Raw genomic sequence first — 20,940 nt, forward strand, 5'->3', positions numbered from 1 at the left:
GCGACTCGACCATTGCTTCAAACTTCTTGTTGAGAGAATGGATCAAAATGGTAATCGTACCCCCTAATTAGATACTTTCGGAGAGATGGACACCATCTCTTAAATCAATGAAACGGTCGAGCAAATACGAAGTGAAGTCGATGACCGCTACCCCCTCTTCAAATGGCTTATTTGCTAGCGATAACTAACTCAACTCCTCTCGACAAATAGCACCAAGAGATTCCTTGGAGAAGAAAGCCTATGTAAGGAGTCGGCTAAAATACCTCAAGGCCGCATGAATAATTGACGACACCTTAGAATATTGAGGACTATATGAGTCCTCGATAGAAATATGCCTCCACCACTTGAATTCACTATAATTTTTATCATGTTACACAACATCAAATACCGAATACACAAGTGGGAAATCCTCACTAAGAGTTGGAAACTTTAAAACCTCATTAAGATAGGAAAGAGGCACCGTATGATCATTGATGAAAACTTGAAAAGAAATTCTTCAAGAAGTTTCACCTTCCAAATCCTCCTCAAGGATTTCAAGTGAAGAGAGGAATTCGAAATTAATCCGAGAGTGAGTGTGGGCAAGAAGTCTTAATAATTCCTCTAACCCCAAGTTTCGAGCCAAAAATCTCACATCATCGTCGATACCCAACGAAGTAGTCGCCGACGAATCATAGAGTCCAGTAAAAAAAGGTATCCGAGTTGAAAGCTTGGCAAATCTCTCCCAATGCTCTTTCTTTGTGATCTCAATTTCCATAAGTCTCTAAAATGTGGGAAGGAGGAGGAACCACCTCCCTATAGGTAGAGCATCTAGCCCTCTTAGCTCGACATTTTGCAGGGACTTATAGGAACCACCTCCCTATAGGAACCACCTCCTTATAGGAACCACCTCAATCTAGACGCTTTTGTGATCTAATGAGTAAGGACCATGAGTCACAAGTATGCATCATGAGCAACAACACTCTAAACCATCATCAAAAACAAACTATCACTACTACAAAAAGCGTGTTTTCTGGACGCTTTTTAGGCCTTTTTTCGACGCTAAAAAGAGTCAAAAATTATTTCTCGACGCTGCAAAAAAGCGTCGAAAATCCGTGAGTCGAAAATTTTTCAGGGACGCTGCAAGAAATGCAAGATTCTCGACGCTTTTTAGTGTCCAAACTAATATACGAAGCGTCGAAAATTATGTATTTCGCGCATCATCCCAAAAGTATGTAGATTTTTAGCGACGCTTTTTCCTGTCCACATAATCAAATTTAGCGACGTTTTTTGTTGTCTTGCGTTTATTCGTGTCAGCCTATGGTATGGCGCCAAAGTCTTTGAAATTTGAAAATGTGCAATTATGTAGACATTAAAAAGCGTCTAGATTTATTTTACAAGCTTTTTTGTTCTTTTATTAAATTATTATTATCATACATACATTATTATTATTTAAATTTATCATAAATTAAATTAAATTAATAACATTAAAATAAAAATAAACAAATATTCTATATAACTAGATTAAAAAAAACAATAATTAATCAACAATAATAAGAGTACGTAGTTAATTACCAAATTTAGAAAAGAAAACATAAACACAGTACAATCATTAAAATAAAAAAAAGTCGCATATTATAGTATGTAGCTTGTCCCTAAATAAGTACATCACTAATATAAGACTAAAAACCAAAATAGATAGATGAAGGCCACATTGATCGATATAGTCGCTTGTTGATGCTCAAGTGTCCCGACCTATTCTTTTGTTGCACCTACATATCACTACTACAAAAAGCGTGCTTTTTAGACGCTTTTTAGCCGTTTTTCGACACATAAAAGCTTCGCAAAAAAATTTCCCGACACTTCTTAAAAGCGTCGAAAAATCGTGAGTCGAAAATTTTACTAGACACCAAAAGGCGTCCCGAATTTCAACGCTTTATTGTGTCCAAATTTTTATACGAACCGTCGCAATTTGCCACAATTCGCGCACTTTCTTAACTTTGGCGACGCTTTTTCACGTCAAGAATCTTAAAATTGGTGACGCTTTTCTATGTCCAAATTTCATACATTTGCTATTTAACATTTTGGCAACGCTTTTTCCTGACCATATTTTTTAATTTGGGGACGCTTTTTCTTGTGCATTTTTTTTTAAAATGTCTAGAATACCAAAAAACAAAATATTTCATTCACTAATAATTATTGCTAATATACAAATATTACAAAAAAAAAAAAATACAAGTACAACAAATTTATGCCAAAATTTTTTATTACATATAAATAAATTATAGCATATGTACAATATCTCATAGTAATGGGTTTTCTATTACAACTAGTACAATTCCAACTCCCCTAAAAAAAAAAGTAAAGTACAATTCCAACTTTAAATAGCTTAAATATATCTTTCTTTCATCCTTGAAATATTGCAGCATTAGTTGTCAACCCTTTTTTGCCGTTTCTCAGTACTCATACATTTATGTCTACATAATCTTTTGACCCTGCAACACATTTCAGCATAAGCATCGATTAATACATCAACAAGATACTAGGGAGCCATCTGCCAAAAAATACAGAGAATACAATCTCTGAAAAATATTTTCCACCTAAAAATTTAAGCAAACCAAAATCACAACCAACTTTCATAACAATTTCTGGAATAAAAAACTTTCAAAAAGTAAGGGTTTCCATACACTCAAAAGAAAAGACATTCATTTGGATGTGTGACTGCACGTAGTAGTGGACCTATAGAATGAAATGTGATGCAAATAAGAAATAATTATAGTATTATATACAAGAGTAACAAAGTATAGAAGTTAAAAGCAGAGAGATCCTTTTAAGCCAAGCAATATGTTTTGAACAATCACAACATTACACCTTTTTTGGCCAAACAGACAAGATTTTTCCCTAGCATTCCAAGCAGCATGCCATGGCAAGAAACAAAGAACCTATCTAGGAATACCTAATCTTACAATCAATCATCAGTAATTTAGAACAGTTTAGTGAAGCTACAAAAAAGAAAACTGCCGGACTGCCCGTAGAACATCTTGTGTTTCTAATCTCAGTGACTAATAACTCAGTTCAACTATATCAATGACTCTACCAGGGAAAACAGAGTTTATCCAGAACATTAAAATAGCCAAAGTCCCAAACCATGAAGCATTAATCATCCACGAAATTAAATCAGTCTAATGAAGCTGCACACAAGACAATAGCCCATGGAACATCTTGATCGCAGTTCAATTATTTAATTAAGTGTCAAAATTCGATTCTTTTTTTAATTTTATTTTTCTTTGCAATTATTGTAATGCAATAATTGACACTGCAAGAAAAAAGATACATATAAAGCAACTCAATCCCCTAATTATCATTCAACACACTTTCTAAATGGTAAAAAGGGCCAAAAAGTGATTAACTTACGGATGCTTTGCCATATGTACTATGCCCCACACCGACAACAATAACAGGCATACCCTGATAAACACATAAACCACCTTCATCAGTTGAAATAATACAATTGCAATTATGTATTGAGCAGTACCAGAAGCCAAATGCACTCAGAGGATATAGATGAAGGTAGTTTACCTCTTTTGAGGTGCCTGAAAGTCGTACTGTCTACCTTACCAAGATCAACCTACAATCAGACTCAAGAATGAGCTTGTTAAAGCCCGAGTCAATAGCAATAACAACCAAGTGTCTAGTAGCCATGGCTTCAGCAACATCAACCCCCATCTCGCCTTGGATCTTCAAGCAAGTAGCAACCAGCACGTCGCCATTACCGTCACGCACAGCTCCTCCAAGCCCCGTAACTCCATCACCACAGCAGGAGGCATCAGAATTCAGCTTGAAAAGACCCACAGAAGGAGCAGCCCACTTGTGACGAACACAAGGGAAATTAAGCTAAACTAAAAAATTAATGAAAAAAACCTTTACCTTAGGCTGAGAAAATTTAAAAAATCCAAACAAACAAGCCATATAAATCGCCATAAAACAAACAAACGACCCATTTAAAAGTAAGATTAATTAATTACAAGCCGAGAAACAAAAATTATAAAATACGAAAATTGTATCAATGAATTAAAAATACAGAAATTGTAGTAGTGAATTGAAAGTAAGACTAATTAAATACAAGCCGGGAAACAAAATTAAACAAAGTAGTCTAACTAAAAATGAGACATGAAAAACTCAAAATCATACTACATACTATGTATAAGATAGAAACACCATTGCACGACAAGAATATGGTTTGGAAAAAAGTTATAAGGTTCTATATAGTGAAACTAAATAAATAAATTGAGATTGAAATTGAGAAAGAGAAACAAGAAAATATCCACATGGTCATAATCAAAGGAAAAGAAGTGATTTGGATCCTAATCATATATCCTAGCAACTAGGTTAAATCCACCCGTACTTTTTTCAAATGGTTTAGCGTTGAATTAAGCTTGGTATCTGAACAACCATTCAACCATAATGGTGAGGCTTCATTCCTCATATTACACATGCATCCTAATTGTACATCAAAATGAAGTACATAACAAGTCAGCAAAAACATATCACTTTCATCACCGTTAATCCAAAAATGACCATACATAGGCAATAAGATTGCAAAAAGAAGATATAAAAATCTCAAACAATATAAGAATGCAATAATTAGCTTTTGTTTGATAATCAATTTTAACTCATGAAAATCTGAGAAAAAGAAGCTCGTCTAAATCAAGACTGACAAAATTTTAGACATAATTAGCTTGCAAGCCCAAGGCAGCAATATGAGTTGATTTGCAATAGATCATACAATTTTTAATTTATAAAAAAAAAACCCATAATCATAATAACCCATTTGATAATAACCACAATCATAGCAGCCTAAGAGACTGAATCACGATTGGGATTTTGTCGAATAACAAAATTACCCACTCCCAATTTCCCCCCTTTAGCATACCCTAATACAATAGTGTTTCAAGAAAACATATTTTTTTACAGGCATTTCATTAAACAGTTGGTGGGCAACTGCTGTTAACTCGCATTTAAGATACACATTAAGGAGATTATTTGCAAGCTACTCCGTAGTTTGAAGTAAAGTAGCATAGTAATTAGAGGAGAGGTAAGAGAATGTGGAGCTGAACTCATGGTTAGAGTTAATCCCAAGAGGTTTAGAGAAACCAACACATACCTGAAATCTGTAGACGTTGAGCAAATTGGGATTAGTCGTCACAGATTTAAAACATCGAGCACGGCGAATTGCAAGCCTAAACACAATTTCAAGAAAAAAAATCCCCAAATGGATTATGCTCAAATACTAAGATAAATCTTAATGAATAACATTAAAATTACCCGAAAAATGCTATCAACATAAAAATTTAACTAATCACCTGATTCAATTCGTGATCTTCAATTAGGAATCTTCTACAGCTCCAAAATTTTGACACAAAAAAAATAAAATCAATATCCCAATTAAATTTCAATGAAAAAAGAAACGAAATTTTGATGAGATGGAAAAGAAACAAATATCCCAATATAATTAATAAAATCGATGGAAAAGTAGGGAAATTTCAACAATTCGAAGCCGAATTCGATGAATCTATTGCGGTTTTTGGAGATGAGATTATGGAGGACGAAACTAATTAGGGTTGGCTGACAAGTGGTGTTGAGATTTTTCAAAACTTCAGTTTATACGGGTTGCCCGTCAGGTCACGTGCTTGGCAAGCGGAACTCTCGACGCTTTTACCTGTCGAAATATTATTTCGACAAATAAAAGCGTCGACCAAACACGGGATAAAAATTTTGGTGTTGACGGCTTGGGCACAGCGTCGAACATAAAGCGTCGAAAACACAAGGAATTTGTAGTAGTGTTGCCTTTTCTAATCTTCAAAAAAAAAATACAAAGTATACATTAGTACATTACACAATATAGGCTCAAGATTCAACATGTTGTATTTAAATATAGAATTGTGAGTTAAACATAAAAATATAAATGAACAAAAAAAGCCAAAAGGTCTTTCATCAAGAGTTCTTGACTAGATCAGTATTGCGGACAAATCCAAAGCTTAACTGAACGAATCATGGATCAAGTAATACAAAAGATGGCACGGAATTCTATAAGCACTACCTTCAGTTTCATCCAGGAGTATACAAAACAGTAATTGTCAACACATATTGTTAAAGAAAGAATGGATCTAATTTACAAAGACAATACACGAAAACAAGCAGAATAGCCCCATATTCAATACTACTTTGCTATCCAGATAAATTTAAGGTTTCTGATGTTAATTCTTGCTTTGTTCCGAGAGGTTTAAGATGACTATGCCTGTCTACTGTCTCATTGTTATTTCTACCTTAAGTTTAAGCTGCATGGTCAGTGCCCTGGTAGCATTAGTATGGAGCTTTAGTAGACGTAATTGTATGAAGTTGAGACCATTTTCTGTTGCTTGTCAATCCTAGGTGCTAGGTTTGCATAAACTTATTTAGTTATGGAGCTGACATCCATGCTGAAATCCTTGCAGATTGAAAATGCGCCATCAGATAGCCATTTACAAAGCATTCTCAGCATGCTCCATCAGTTAGAGCCATTTACAAAGCATGCTCCATCAGTTAGAGTTCCTCACATTCTCAGCCAGCAGGTAATTCTTACAACAGAAAATACAAAGTTATTCATGGTTTTTATGCTTCTACTACTGGTGCTTAGTTCTTTTCTAGTCACCATTGTTTATCTTGGGTGAGCTTACTTACTAAACTAATTTGAAGTGAAACCAAAACTTGCATATTTCTTTTCCTTTGTCAAGCTGTCATGAACTTCAAATGTTCTCCAATACACATCTAGTCTTTGTTTTCTAAACTATTTGCTTCTATCCTTGCCTCAGCACAAGCAGCTTATTTAGGTTGTAACGTTATCCAAAGCTTAGGCAGGGGAGCAGGACACACACACACACACACACACACACACACCACAAGCGAGAAAGCACTCACACAAGCTCGGACTTTCACACACAAACACACAAGCTTTGAATTTCACACACACACAAGCATTTTAGGATTGAAGTTGCAATTTCAAGTCTTATTTCCAGTACTGAACTACAGATCTGAATTTCAGTTCTGATTTCAATTCTAGAATTCATTTATGATGTTCAGAGCTGAAATCAATACTGAAATCTAGAACTGAATTCAGATTCGAATTTCAGTTCTGATTTCAGTTCTAGAATTCATTTCCGATGTTTAGAGCTGAAATCAAAACTGAAATCCAGAACTTATTTCAGATTTGAATTTTAGTTCTAATTTCAGTTATAGAATTAGCATGTACTGAATCAAAAAAGAAAGCAAGCTACACATATCATATGTGTGTCTCAAAATCTGATCTCATGATGTAGTAAGGAAAAATAAAAAAAATAAAAACTAAACAAACATGACATTGTTACCTGATGTTTTGTCTTTCCTAAGAATGCAGTAAGGAAAAATAAAATAAAAAATAAAAAATAAAAACAAAAAAAAAATAAGAACTGATTTCAGATTTGAATTTCAGCTCTGATTTCAGTTATAAAGAGAAATGTGACTTTGTTACCTGATGTTTTGCCTTTCCTAAGAATTCAGATGCTTTGTTTAGAACACCCGGAGATGCATTTCCTTCACGAACTGCACCTACAATCTGAGAAAATTGTCCAACAAGCGCTTTAAGAAGAAGCTCATTTTTTTTCCATGTTCATTTTCCTATAAATAATAAGGCAAAACAAGCATTAAATATGTGTACAGTAGTATATAACGCATATAACTTGGCTTTGCTCTTACTAATATCTTAAGTAAATATAAAATGACATATATATTCCATACATAATCAGCTTGTTGGTTTGCAAAACTTTTAGCGCCAGATGTATGAATCTGATTTTGAAAAGCTCGTGCCTTTTTACCGCATGCTGACATAGTCTGCAATCACATTTTCAGTTTTTTTAGTTAGAGATTAAATAACGTTTAATAGAGTAAACAATAAGGTAAATATTGTCCTTACTTTCCCGTAATCCGAATCCCAATATTTTACCAACTTAACCCAGTTACTACTAGTAATTCCATGTGGCACATTATTACACATATCATCCAATTTCTTCTCTAGTGGCTTGTAATGAATCAGTTTCAGAGAATATTTGAACTGCCTCCAACATTTATTGGCACACTTGAGAGCTTGGTTGTCATATTCCACACCTGGAGGAATCACAAAACGGTCCTTCAATAAAAATAATTAGTTAAAAATATAAATCAGTAAGTAATCTATTAGAAGTAATAGACCGTCTAAGTATGTGTGTTTAGGCAATGACAAGGGATGTCTTAGGGATGAATATACTTACTCTTATGTCTTTAATTATTTTCCCTTTAAAATTCTTGTCGATTGCTTTCCAATCTTTTTGCCCAACTGGACAATGTGACTCCATCTTCGCAATCATACTAATGAATTTAACCAAAATATGTTCACCCTTCCTAATTGGCTGGCATAAATCATTGAATTCGACATAGTACTGGACGCCGTTATTACTCCATACGTCAATTGGCAGAATAATACCACTTACTAATGTAGTATTACCCTTGGCATCTAAATAAAATAACAAAATTAAGTTAAAAGAAATAATCAGTTAAGTAGACAATATGTTCTAACAGAGAAGCAGATAAATTTTTTTTTTAGAAAAAATCTACAAAATAACCCTACACTGTAGCCAATGAATTTTGCAAATACACACACACAAGCTGCAATTCAGTTCTGATGTTCAGAGCTGAATTCAAAACTGAATTCCATAACTGAATTCAGATTTGAATTTCAGTTCTAGAATTCATTTCCGATGTTTAGAGATGAAATCAAAACTGAATTCCAGAACTGAATTCAGATTTGAATTTTAGTTCTGATTTCAGTTATAGAATTAGCATGTACTGAATCAAAAAAGTAAGCATGCTACACATATCATATGTGTGTCTCAAAATCTGATCTCATGATGCAGTAAGGAAAAATAAAATAAAAAAAATAAAAAATAAAAAACCAAACAAACATGACATTAGCACAGAACGCATATCATAGAGACTCAATTCAAATGTCAATTAGCATGTACCTCAACATAATAAGCATAATTTACTTGAAAAATTAATTATGCAGCTCAATACAAGTTTCAAGATATAAACAATTTCATATATCCAAATTTAGAACAAGTTTGACAATGATATTTAAAATACATATGCATGTGTAACACGTATAACATAAGCTAACCTCCACCCCCTCCCCCCACCCCCTCCCCCCACAATAACAAGCAGCAGCAACAGGGCAGGATCACATCACAACAACAACAAGCATCAGCAGAAAACTTTAATAGAAAACATTTACCTATGGTTAGAACCTCCTCCTTGTCGTCAAAATCAATGTCTACAGGCCAATCCGGAAGTGCTTTTGGTCGTAAGGACTTAGATTGTTTCGGGATCTCTTCTTATTCGTTTCCACTTTTTTTACTTTCATGATTATCCTGTGGAGCTGTAGCTGAAGTTTTCACAGCACCTGTTTCACGGTTCCGGATTCCTCGTGTAGCAGGTTTTGGGCGCTCAGGAGGTTTGTGAGAAGTAGAAGGGGAGTTCAATGAGTCTGGTGCAATTGAATGTGGAATATTAGGTGGGACTAAAGATGAAACTTCTGGTGGGTATATTTTTTGCTGACCTTGCGTAACTGCTTCCTTAACTGAATTTAATGTTGAACCAGGAGGGTTTTTCCAAATGGATCCTAAATTATTAGGTGGTGGGTGGTCACATTTTGTAGTGGAAATGGGTGGAGAAAAAGGTCCCCATATGTCATCCCTAAGAACCTCAGTTTATGGTGACTTTCTAGCTTGTTTTTTGGTGGGTTGTGAAGCTTCAGCAGCAGAAGAAGTATGTGAATTAGAGATAATTGGTGACTGTGATGATACTAGATCATGTGACTTGGCTATGGCAGCAAGTATGTCCCTTGCTCTCTTGCTTCGGTACATTATACTCTACCTGATAAATTCGCAAAATAAGTTATTAAAAAGAACAGAAATAAAAAATTATCATAAGCGTGACAATCATATTAGTCATCAGAAGATTCAAAACCAAATTAAGAAACCATGAAATAAGAAAAATAAATGAGCAACATAGTAGAGTTGAAATAAGAAACAAGTATTGAATATAGTAAGCACAGTTAAGAAGCCCAACAGTGAGTTAAATGCAGAAAAGCCTCTTTAAGAAACAAGAACAACAACACTTATTCTTAGGAAACCATAAAGCACAAAAGAAGCAATCATCTTCAGCAAAAGGTTCCAAGTAGTCACTGCAATCAAGTTTTCTAGCACATCTAGGCTTCTAGAACACACCATAATCCATATGTTTAATATAAAGCACCAGCAAGTATATATAAAATGCATGAAGACAGGTAAACACATCAAGTAAGATTAATAAAGTTTTCCCACACATTTTATAGTCATCATCCATTTTTAGAAAAATATGTTTAAATTGAAACTTCACATGAAATGATACATTAAGTGGACAATATGTTCTAATAGAGAAGCAGATAAAGTTTTTTTTTTTATAAAAACATTACAAAATAACCCATCACTGTAGCCAATGAATTTTGCAAATACACACACACAAGCTGCAATTCAGTTCTGATGTTCAGAGCTGAATTCAAAACTGAATTCCAAAATTGAATTCAGATTTGAATTTCAGTTCTGATTTCAGTTCTAGAATTCATTTATGATGTTTAGAGCTGAAATTAAAACTGAAATCCAAAATCGAATTCAGATTTGAATTTCAGTTCTGATTTCAGTTCTAGAATTCATTTCTGATGTTTAGAGCTGAAATCAAAACTGAAATCCACAACTGAATTCAGATTTGAATTTCTGTTATAGAATTCATTTCTGATGTTCAGAGCTGCAATCAAAAATCCAGAACTGAATTCAGATTTGAATTTCAATTCTGATTTCAGTTATAGAATTTAGTTAACAGAAACAGAAATTAAGTTGACAAAATACAAACTTTGATGAATTAGAATAACTAAATGAAATATAAAAATGCACACCCATCCAAATTTATGAACTCAAATCTATAATAAATTATAAAAGTTGTAAACAAATTATTCAGGTATATCAAACAAGTCCCTAGGCTTAGTTTTCACAACATGACTCCACCCTTCTTGTATCTCATCCTCAATATAAAAAACTTGTTTTGCTTGAGATCAGAAAACAAATGGATCATCACGCAAAAATCACCAGTGCGCATCAACTTTGAGAAATTGATACGAACACTTCCATTCAGATTTGTTTTGATACCCCTACGGATATCGACCCAATCACAAAAAAAAACAATACAACCTTATAAGAACCATAATAATCTAATTCCAAAATTTCGTTGAGTTTTCCATAATATTCGTGACCCTCTGCTTCCACCATGATTCCTGAATTCTGAGTTACTCGAAATCGCTCACGATCCACAATATCAAATTTGTAACCATTGATAATAACACTTTTCATCCTTTTCCCGCGGTTACTCAAGCCACCGACTAAGGTTTTTCTTAACTTTCCATCTACTGTGCTATCATCTAAATTATGGACCTATAATTCGAGAATAATAAAGTTAGAATTAGAAAGTTGTATAATATGAAAATAAAAAGACCCTAAATGTAAAAGCATATGACCTGGCTTTGCAACCAATTTGCAAATTCATCAATTATCCACCGATTTTCAATAGATTCATCAACTTGACTTCCTCCAACGTCATTCTCTAGCCTCTTTAGTTTTAGGAACTCACTATCGAGATTATAAATTTTATGTTAGTAACAAGTATATATTGGACGCTTTAACTAAACACATAATGCTACTTACTTGAGCACCGGGGTCAGTTCATCAGAATGAAGTAAAACATAGCGATGAGCTTGCTTTAAACTTCTATCATCCAAACGAACATTTTCTTTTTTTCCAACAACACGACCACCAGAGTTATACAAATAGTTGTCAATGTTTGATACACCATCCTCATTCCTTCTAGGTCTATTGAACATAGTCTTAACACTTTCTAAATATCTCGAACAAAATGCAATTGTCTCCCACAAAAGGTAACCTTCCACTATAGATCCTTCCGGTTGCGCTTTATTGCTTACATGAGATTTCAAAAAGGCCAAGTACCTTGAATTATAGTAACGATTTTGTATGTGAATATGAAAGAATAGGAAAAATTATTATATAAAAATAAATAATACAAATAAAAAGAATAATAATAATAATAATAATAACAATAATAATAATAATAATAATAGTAAAAATAATAATACGTACCTTTCAATAGGATACATCCATCTATAATGAACCGGTCCGCCTAGTCTGACCTCTTCTACTAAATGAATTAGTAGATGAACCATGATTGTAAAAAATGTTGGTAAAAACTCTTTTTCAAAATTGCAATGCAAAGAGTCACCACGAGCTTTGATTGAATGGTATCTAATTCTCTTGTATCTATAGCAGTTGAACATATCTTTTTAAAAAAGTCAGACAACTCCTCAAGCAAGTCAATAACTCTTGTGGCATTCGACGCCCTTAAAGCAACCGGGAGGATATCTTACATGAGAATATGATGGTCGTGACTTTTCATATTAATAAGTTTCTGTTGCTTTAGATTCACACATCTTTGCAAATTAGATCCATATCCATCAGGAACTTTCATCTTTTTCAAGACTTTCAAAAATCGTTCTTTCTCCTCGTTAGACATGGTGTATGCAGCCTGCGGGATGTAACCTTGAGGGTCGATCCATAGATGAGTTTTTATATTCAAATTCTTTAGGGCTTCTCTGCCACTCTCATCATCCCTACTATTATCCATATCTAAAAGAGTTCCTAATAAAATATCGGACACATTCTTTTCAATGTGCATAACATCTAAATTATGTCTAAGAGGATTATGCTCCCAATACTCTAATTCAAAAAAATGTACTTTTCTTTTTCCAAAGAATATGATCACCATCGGGATCGCAATCATCATCAAGTTCATTGGCAGCTTTTTTCTCTCTTTTTTTAGGAACTTTTTTTGTCTTCCCATATACATACTTTACCCCTTCTTGTTGCTTCAAAACATCGGTCCCGCTGGTACGAATCAAAGCAATACCATATTCTTCTTTCCCATTTAAAAAATTAGCTTGTGAACGATATGGGTGATCAATAGGCAACCATTTTCGATACCCAGTGTAGATAATTTTGCCACCAAATCTATCTGAATGAGTAGAATGAGTGCAAGAAGGACAAGCTTTGTAGCCTTTCGTACTCTAACCTGACAGCATAGCATAAGCCGGAAAGTCATTAAAAGTAGAATGTAGGGCTGCTCGCAGTTTGAAGTTGCTTTCACTATAAGAATCAAAAGCATCAACACCTTCCCACAATAATTTCAATTCATGGATTAGTGGTTGCAAGTACACATCAATATCCATACCGGGACCAAATTTACCAAGAATAATTATAGAAAGAATAAAGGATGATGGTTTCATACAAAGCCATGGTGGTAAATTATAAGGAATGAGGTCCACCGGCCATGTACTATAATTTGTGTTCATAAGACGATATGGATTAAAACCATCACTCGCTAGGCCTAATCTAACACTACGAGGATCAGTGGCAAACTCTGTATATTTTTCATCAAATTTTTTCTAGGCCTCACCATCAGCAGGTTGTCGTAGAATCTTATCATCCTTACGATTAAAGTGCCATCTCATGTCCTCTGCAGTTTTAGATGACATGAAAAGCCTCTAGGGATAAGGGGAAAGTACCGCATTACTTTAGCTGCCTCGCCTTTCTTACATGCTTCTTTTCCTTTTTCATTTACATCACCCTCATTTCCTTTCACATTTTTCCACCTTGATGTCTTGAATATATGACACTCACTTTTATTTGCGAATTTGCCCCAATATAACATGCAATCATTTGGACATGCATGGATTTTCTCATATCCTAACCCTAAATCATTTATTATCTTCATGCCTTCATAATAGGACAATGGAAACTCCTTAATAATGGGAAATGCGTCGATTAGAAGTTCAAGTAATTTATTAAATGACTCTGCAGACCAATGGAACATACACTTTAGGTGAAATAAATGCAATAGAAATGAAAGTTTCGAAAAAGTAGTACACCCCTCGTATAGGCCTTTTTCAAAAGCTTCCATGAGATTTTTATACTTTGCATGTTCTTCATTTGAGAAAGTTGATTGATACTCATCATCTACCTCGCGATAAATGGTAAACCCCTCATCCATGTCATATGAATTGTCATCTTCAATACTTTGTTCATTAAATGATGGATCTTGAGTTTTGCTGGTTTGTCGTGTATTAACTCTAAAAGCTGCTCTTAGTAATCCGTCCATATCATCTCGACCAACTGCATTTACTTGATCATCACTTAGATCATCGGTTTTACTCCCTTAATCTTTACAATGAAATACCCAATTTATATAGTTTTTATAAAAACCATAAAATAAAATATGGCCATATGTTTCAATCAACCTTAGGTATTTGGAGCGTGCACTCCCTTACTTGTTTAGAAAGATTTGCATTCATTGTGCTTGTACATTTGCAAAAGTCCTTTCATGAACATTTGTTTGCTTTTCTTGTATTTTGCTTTCTTTTTCATGCTTTGCCTTGTTTGTATTATTATGAGAGTTATGGGTAAACTCTTAGGATACCCTTACGAGAGCATCACTCGTCCTCTAGGGCGATCTAGGGGTTTAAATGGCTTGTCTTTAGTTGCTAAAATTGACCGTGATTCCTACGAAAGTGAGTTAGTGTATATTCCCATCTTCTCTAGTTTTCTCGTTTCTTTCTTTTCTTGAATAATGTCATCATTTTCCCTTGGGTAGGATTTTGTTTTGCTCGAGGACGAGCAAAAGTTTAACTTGGGGGAATTTGATCCGTGCCATTTATGGCACCTTTAGGCTATGTTTTCTTTATATTTCTATGCTCCTTTGTAGTCGTTTATGTCGTTTTTTAGAGAACAATGCTCGATTCGCGTGTTTTTGTGGTAGTTTAGAGAAATGCATGCTTTTAATGGCTTTCTTATCATTTTATTCATTTCTCTGCTATTTCTCTTGCTTCTCCGTTTCTTTGTCTTGTTTTGTAGGTACGTCGCGGGCTATATGCATGGGAATTGAAAATAGCACCCACTAGGATCAATATGCACTTTTCGGAATTGAATTTGAGTTTGAAACAAAGGAAAACAAAGGATTGCAAAGTATCAAATAGGACCTTTGTGCATTGTTTTAGTCATATCTCAAGTTCTACAGATCGGATTAGGGTGATTAAAGTTGGGTTGGAAACTAGACTTTAAGAGCTTTCCAATGATAGATCGCACGCCTTCATAAAATTCTTAGATCGGAAGTTACAGCCTTCTGAAGTTGGCCCTAGAAAACTGTCGCGGGCGCGGGGTTGCTGCAGCTCCAAAAATGCCGTATTTGGGCAGTAAGCACCCGCGGTTGTCCCGAGGGCTCCCCGAGGGCGCGGGCCTTAGCCCCGCGGGCGCGGGCTTGGGCCGCGGGCGTGGTTATCGGGGTGTCCGTTCCCCTCCGCGGGCGCGGGTTTCTTGGTCTTTTACGATTTTAAGCTTCTTTTCTCCTTTTGTTTATATAGTTTTTGGTTTCCTTTATTCTTTATTCATGTAATTCTTTAGTTTTAGAATAGTTTTCTCTCTCTTAAGTTGAGAGCTTCTCTCTCTAGATTAGGCTAGATTAGGAGTAGTTTTAGAGAGTGAAAGTGAGGAATTTCAATGGTGATTGAGAGATTGAAGATGCAAGTGTGACAATTATGTTGGAGATCTTCTAAATTATCAATTAGCATTTCTAAACTTTATCTCATTCAATTGCTTTGTTTAATTTGATGTTTGTTTGGTTTGATTTTGATATTTGATGTTTGATTAGAGTAATTGTTCTTGATATTTTGTTGATTCTTGTTCTCTATAGTTGATAGCTGATTTGGTGATGTTGTTTGAGTAATTGTTGGCTAGGAATTGGGTGAAACTTGTATGATTGATTAATTGTGATTAATTTTGGAATTTTGTTGATTAATTGTTGAGATGAAAGTGATTAATGAAGGTTTGCATGTGTGTAATTCAATTAGGCCTTGAGAATTATGCTAGATGGCATTGTAATTGCTAATGACATGAACAATTGATTTAGGAATTGCAATTATCAATTGGTTTTGATTGTTATTCTCTTAGTTATTTATTCATAGTGAACCCTAGCTTAACAATTAGGAGATAGCTCTTTGATTCCTATTGATTGCTCTTATCATTTAGTCCTCACAACATTTGATTGGCATGCTCTTCCCAAGTTTTTGCAATTGACATGATTACTTGTTGATCCCCGTTCCTAGTGTTTTATTTCCTTGGTTACTTGTTTTGCTAGTTGTTAGTATTCTCTCTTACCTTCATCTTCGACCTAATTTAGGTGCATAATTGAAAGTGCTTGAACATTACCGTTCCTTTGGGCTCGACCCTTGACTTGCCTCTATAATCGTATTTAGGTTTGTTAAGTGTTTATAAATTTAGTTTGATCGAGGGAAGATTAGATAACGACCTAGTTTTCCCCTCGTCAGCCACCAGGCCACGCGACCGCGCCATAGCCGCGCGTGCCCGCGCCTGGGAACAGGGAAGCCATCTTGCCTATCATGCCGATGCTCCTCGTGTGTTCCACTTAATGCTCTTAAAAAACACGGGACCTTGCAGTTTCTAAACTCCATGTTTGCGGGTTCAACACTAGAAATCATGCCCCCATAGCTTGAATGCATAGGTCAAGGACATTGTGAACTTGCACTTCTCCATGCTTGAGCTTTAAATGGAGAACACTAGACATTTTAATCGATGCCAACTTGGGAAGAGGCCTCGGGAATTTTGGGTAACGACCTTAACCTGAAAATTAAAGGAAAACAAGCAAATAAAAGAGAAAATAACAAAATAAACCAAGAAATGCATAAAGAAATAAATCTAACAAAGAAAATGCAAACTAAAAGAAATAAAGAGTAAAAATAAGGAAAAGCTAAGTAAAAGAGCTATTTGAATAGCATGAAATTCACCTTAAAAAGAACCAAATGAGTGCCATAAATGACACTCATCACAGTGGAACTCACTTTCATGCAGAATGTGAAGAATTGTTACAAATATATGGTATTCAACACCATCATTCCTCCCCTTACAGACCTCAAGCAAATGCAGCAGTTGAGGCGGCTAATAAAAATGTCACGGTCCGCGAGTTTGGACCCCGAAACGTGCGGCGCGCTCTAGCCTTGAGCGGAAGAGAGGCTTGTGAGCACAAAGAAACACAAGCGGGCAATAGAATCTCAGGAGCACTCACGTCTATCTGGGCGACGGAGTGCGAGTGGTCGGGGCTTGTGACGGCCGATACTTCAAAGCGGGCACAAGCGGGTCCGAACCACGAGTCCTTAGAGCATCAATTTGGGTTGGAGGGGAGCTAATATGCAAGTAAGACACAATATCTATAAAGGTCTAACAACAAACAAGCATAAAAGCAAGGCAACACTTGGTAGAGATCTAAAGAATATTCTCGAGAAAATGACAGAAAACTACAAGGATTGGCCTAAAAAACTCCATTTCGCACTTTGGAGTTATCGCACATCAATTCGCACATCAATAGGAAATACGCCATTCTCCTTGGTTTATGGAATGGATGTCGTACAACCTGTAGAACTAGAGATACCTTCTCTACGCATTGCATTAGAAAGCAAACTCGATGAAGTTGAATGGACTAGAGCAAGAAACGAGGAGCTAATTCTACTCGATGAAAGGCGATAAGAAGCTCTACATCATACCCAATGCTATCAAACTCGTATTGCTAGGCACTTTAATAAGAAGGTCCAGACAAGAAACATCAAAGTAGGAGACTTCGTTTTAAAAGCTTTAAGGAAAAATGTTTTGGATCCATGAGGCAAATTTAGGCCTAATTGTTCCGGACCATATATCGTTGAAACCATTCTATCAGGAGGTGCAGCAAAACTAACTGATATGGATGGCAATGAATTCTTAAACATAACGAACCTTGACCAACTTAAAAGTACTACCCATAATTACTTGAGTAGGACACTCAAGAGAGCTACGTTTTTCCTGATTCCTTAGGAAAGGATACGTAGGCAATCCTTTACATGGTGCGGCCTCTTTAATTTTCGCTAACCTCGCATCCCAGCATCAATAAAAATTTGACACAATGACAGCGCCACAAAAAGAAGTCTGTCGCCGAACGGCAGACTGCAGCACAAGGCGACAAAGCCTGTCACTTGGCGACAGACATCAACGTCTTGCGACAAACGAAAAATAGTGGCGCCGGTTTTCTGCGAATATCTGTGAAAAATTCGGTGTATTTCGGAAAATTTCCGACTTCCGTACTCGAGAAAATTTCTAGAAAATAATTTAAGTTGTTTCATTGCTTTAATAAAATTAAATAAAAAAGTTGATTAATTAAAAAGCTGAAATTGCATTAATAAAATAAAGAAAAAAATTACATTATTGATGGAATTAAAATAAAAGCTTATAAAATAAATTGACTTAAATTTAAACTAATCTAATAAATTAGAAGTTAAGCAATGCTTCAATCTTTCTTCTCTTTCTTTTCCCATTTCCAATTTCTATTTGCATCCTCTTCATCATCCATGACTTTGGCTAGTAGGCATCCTTTAGAGGACCTACATTCAATTTTAGAGTAAATTGTTTATCCCTTAGCTAGGACTCCATGCTTCTTTTCTACTCAAACCTTCTTTTCTGAAGTGTCAGCTTTTCTTTTCCCTTTACCCTTAGTAGTGTCTTTCATCTTAGGTGTCACAGGTGATTTAATTTCAACTTTTTCACCAAAGTGTTCCTTAACAGGAATTACTTTGTCACCTAGACGACTCTTCACATTGGATCTACTCCATGTTTTCTTCATGTCCTTTGTAGGCTTGTTAAGAAGCCAATTCTTCACATTAATGGGTAAGGAAGGAGGAACCTTTTGGGTAATCACTTCCCATAAAGGCCTAGCACTCCAATATGTGTCAAACTTCTCTACTTCTTGTGAAATAAGGAATTCATAGGGACGAAGGAGATCCCCTGAAGGAATTGTTTAAAGTAGACCGTACTGCCTTTTTACCCTGCAGGGATAATAAAAAGTAATCTTGGTTAAGCTTGGAAGACGGCAAAAGGGTTGCTTGTTGACACCAACCATCTTCTCAATTATCCACCATGGGATGACCCACTTGATAGCAAAGTTGCAAGAGGCAAAAATTTTACTCCACTCACGGCGACCCATCTTAGAGAAACGCTTCTTTCGCCTCACAAAGCAATAGGGAGTGTATTTTTCAATGTTGTCAGGAGGACTAATTAATTCTAGTCTCTTTATTAGCCATATCTGCAAAAAAAAAATTCAATGCAAATAATTAGTATTACTATACAAAAATATATTTTTTATTTCTGTAATGAAAAATATTATTTTTCTACCTGTAATAAAATTAGAGAGCCCAGAAAAGGTGCTTTTGGATTCTTCTTTAATTCATCTAGACTATGCATAATCTCTCCAACAATTAATGGCATTGGATTCCTTCCAAATTTAACTTTCTCCAAGACAGATAATATGATTGCTTGACCCTCATTAGTTCTACCACTAGTGAGATGATATTAGTTAAGCATGCAAAAGAGAAAATCCCTTCTTCTATAAACATTAAAAGACTTAGAATAAGGTCTATCAAAGTAGTGGCGTGCAAATTCTTTTAGGTTAACTACACTACCATCTAAAATATTTGTTAGATCTCTGTCTTTTAAATTAAAGAAGCTCTCAAAATCTTTGTAATAATACATATTCACTCTAGGAATTACCGCAAGATCTAATGAAGGGAAGCCTAGGATGGCACCAAATTCTTCCGATAAAGGGCTAATTTCATCACAACCTAGTCTAAAGCAATGTGTATCTGTATCCCAATATTCTAAGGTGGTATGAATAAAATCTATGTCAAGATCTACCCCCTTATTACCATAAATACCTCCCATGTGAAAAAGTCAAATTCTTTTCTCTCTTTAGCAGTTATAGACTAACACCATTCACGAGTAAAATTGCTAAAACTCTTAGTGACTAAAGACATGATTATTTGCTGAGAAGCTAAGATTATAATTAATCTGATCGAATTATACAGAAAATCGACAGATTAAGGGGGCTATTTATGTGCAAAATTGGTGCAGTTCGACTCCTGAAAGGATTCGGAGGCAGCGCACTGCAGCGCCAGACGACAAGCTTGTCGCCTGGCAACAGAAGCAGCGCTCGGCGACAGAGTGAAACGCGTGGCGACATGAAACGTTGCAGCGCCACCTCAGCGTGCTATGCAAACCGCTTTTGTAACTATGATTTGAATTCGTATAATGACTTTACAATTTTTCCCTTTATGCAATTACCCCATACAAATTAATTAAATATATTTTCCTTCCTTTTTTTTTTGGGTTTATTCAAGCTTAATTAAATTTAGGTTTGTTTTAAGTCCGATTTATTTTTCATAAAAGTCGGATACCCTCCATTAGTAATAAAAATGACAAAAAATTTTGCGCAAATTTAATGAAATTTTTTTTGCACACACACATATGCACATAAAATGAAAAATAAATGCAAAGATAAAGCTGTCATAATCGATAATAGTTTGTATATACAAATATGTCTAATAAATGAGTTAATTGGAAATGTCCTACAAAAGTCAAAATAAAATAAACACAGGAACATCTATGGTGCTGGAGGGCGCAGATAATGAGGAATGTTTATCATGTCGAAGAACATCGCAGACCAAGGAGTATGCTCCTCACCAGCTCCGGACTCGCCAAGATTCGAAAACCTTATGTCGGGACCAGTCCACCCAGGCATACCCTGGTGATGAATCAGCAAGGGCTTAGGCTACGGAGGCTGTTGCGACGACGAGTTAATCTCGTACAACTCACCACCTATTAGAGGAGCCGATGT

The 20,940-nt window shown here is 35.3% G+C and overlaps 2 protein-coding genes across 8 annotated transcripts; both read right to left on the reverse strand.

The window, feature by feature from the left end:
- Positions 1-2,154: 2,154 nt before the first annotated feature.
- Positions 2,155-10,193, reverse strand: LOC110706466. 7 transcript variants are annotated; one of them, XR_002508352.1, is made up of 11 exons: positions 9,317-10,178; positions 8,298-8,539; positions 7,964-8,176; positions 7,789-7,881; positions 7,523-7,668; positions 5,340-5,833; positions 5,141-5,216; positions 3,556-3,875; positions 3,391-3,444; positions 2,664-2,715; positions 2,155-2,471 (listed from the first exon to the last, which is right to left on the reverse strand). XR_002508352.1 is itself a non-coding variant. In XM_021884384.1 (5 exons), exons 2-5 carry the CDS (start codon positions 8,391-8,393, stop codon positions 7,600-7,602), a joined length of 471 nt encoding a protein of 156 aa, XP_021740076.1. In that variant the 5' UTR covers positions 8,394-8,539; positions 9,317-10,193; the 3' UTR covers positions 6,536-7,599. The 7 variants fall into 7 exon arrangements, 1 of the variants encoding a protein (XP_021740076.1); XR_002508354.1 differs by lacking the exon at positions 2,664-2,715 and having other exon boundaries at positions 3,556-3,779; XR_002508353.1 differs by lacking the exon at positions 2,664-2,715 and having other exon boundaries at positions 3,556-3,843; positions 9,317-10,177.
- A 578-nt stretch (positions 10,194-10,771) lies between these two features.
- LOC110706456 lies at positions 10,772-14,337 on the reverse strand. The gene is made up of 9 exons (XM_021884378.1): positions 13,753-14,337; positions 13,252-13,624; positions 12,919-13,194; positions 12,551-12,821; positions 12,267-12,443; positions 11,817-12,116; positions 11,630-11,741; positions 11,318-11,546; positions 10,772-10,911 (listed from the first exon to the last, which is right to left on the reverse strand). The coding sequence occupies exons 1-9, from the start codon at positions 14,335-14,337 to the stop codon at positions 10,772-10,774; spliced, it is 2,463 nt and encodes an 820-aa protein (XP_021740070.1).
- Between the last annotated feature and the right edge of the window lie 6,603 nt (positions 14,338-20,940).

The sequence above is a fragment of the Chenopodium quinoa genome, unplaced genomic scaffold (assembly GCF_001683475.1).
Source record: "Chenopodium quinoa cultivar QQ74 unplaced genomic scaffold, ASM168347v1, whole genome shotgun sequence".
In the NCBI taxonomy this organism is placed as follows: domain Eukaryota; kingdom Viridiplantae; phylum Streptophyta; class Magnoliopsida; order Caryophyllales; family Amaranthaceae; genus Chenopodium; species Chenopodium quinoa.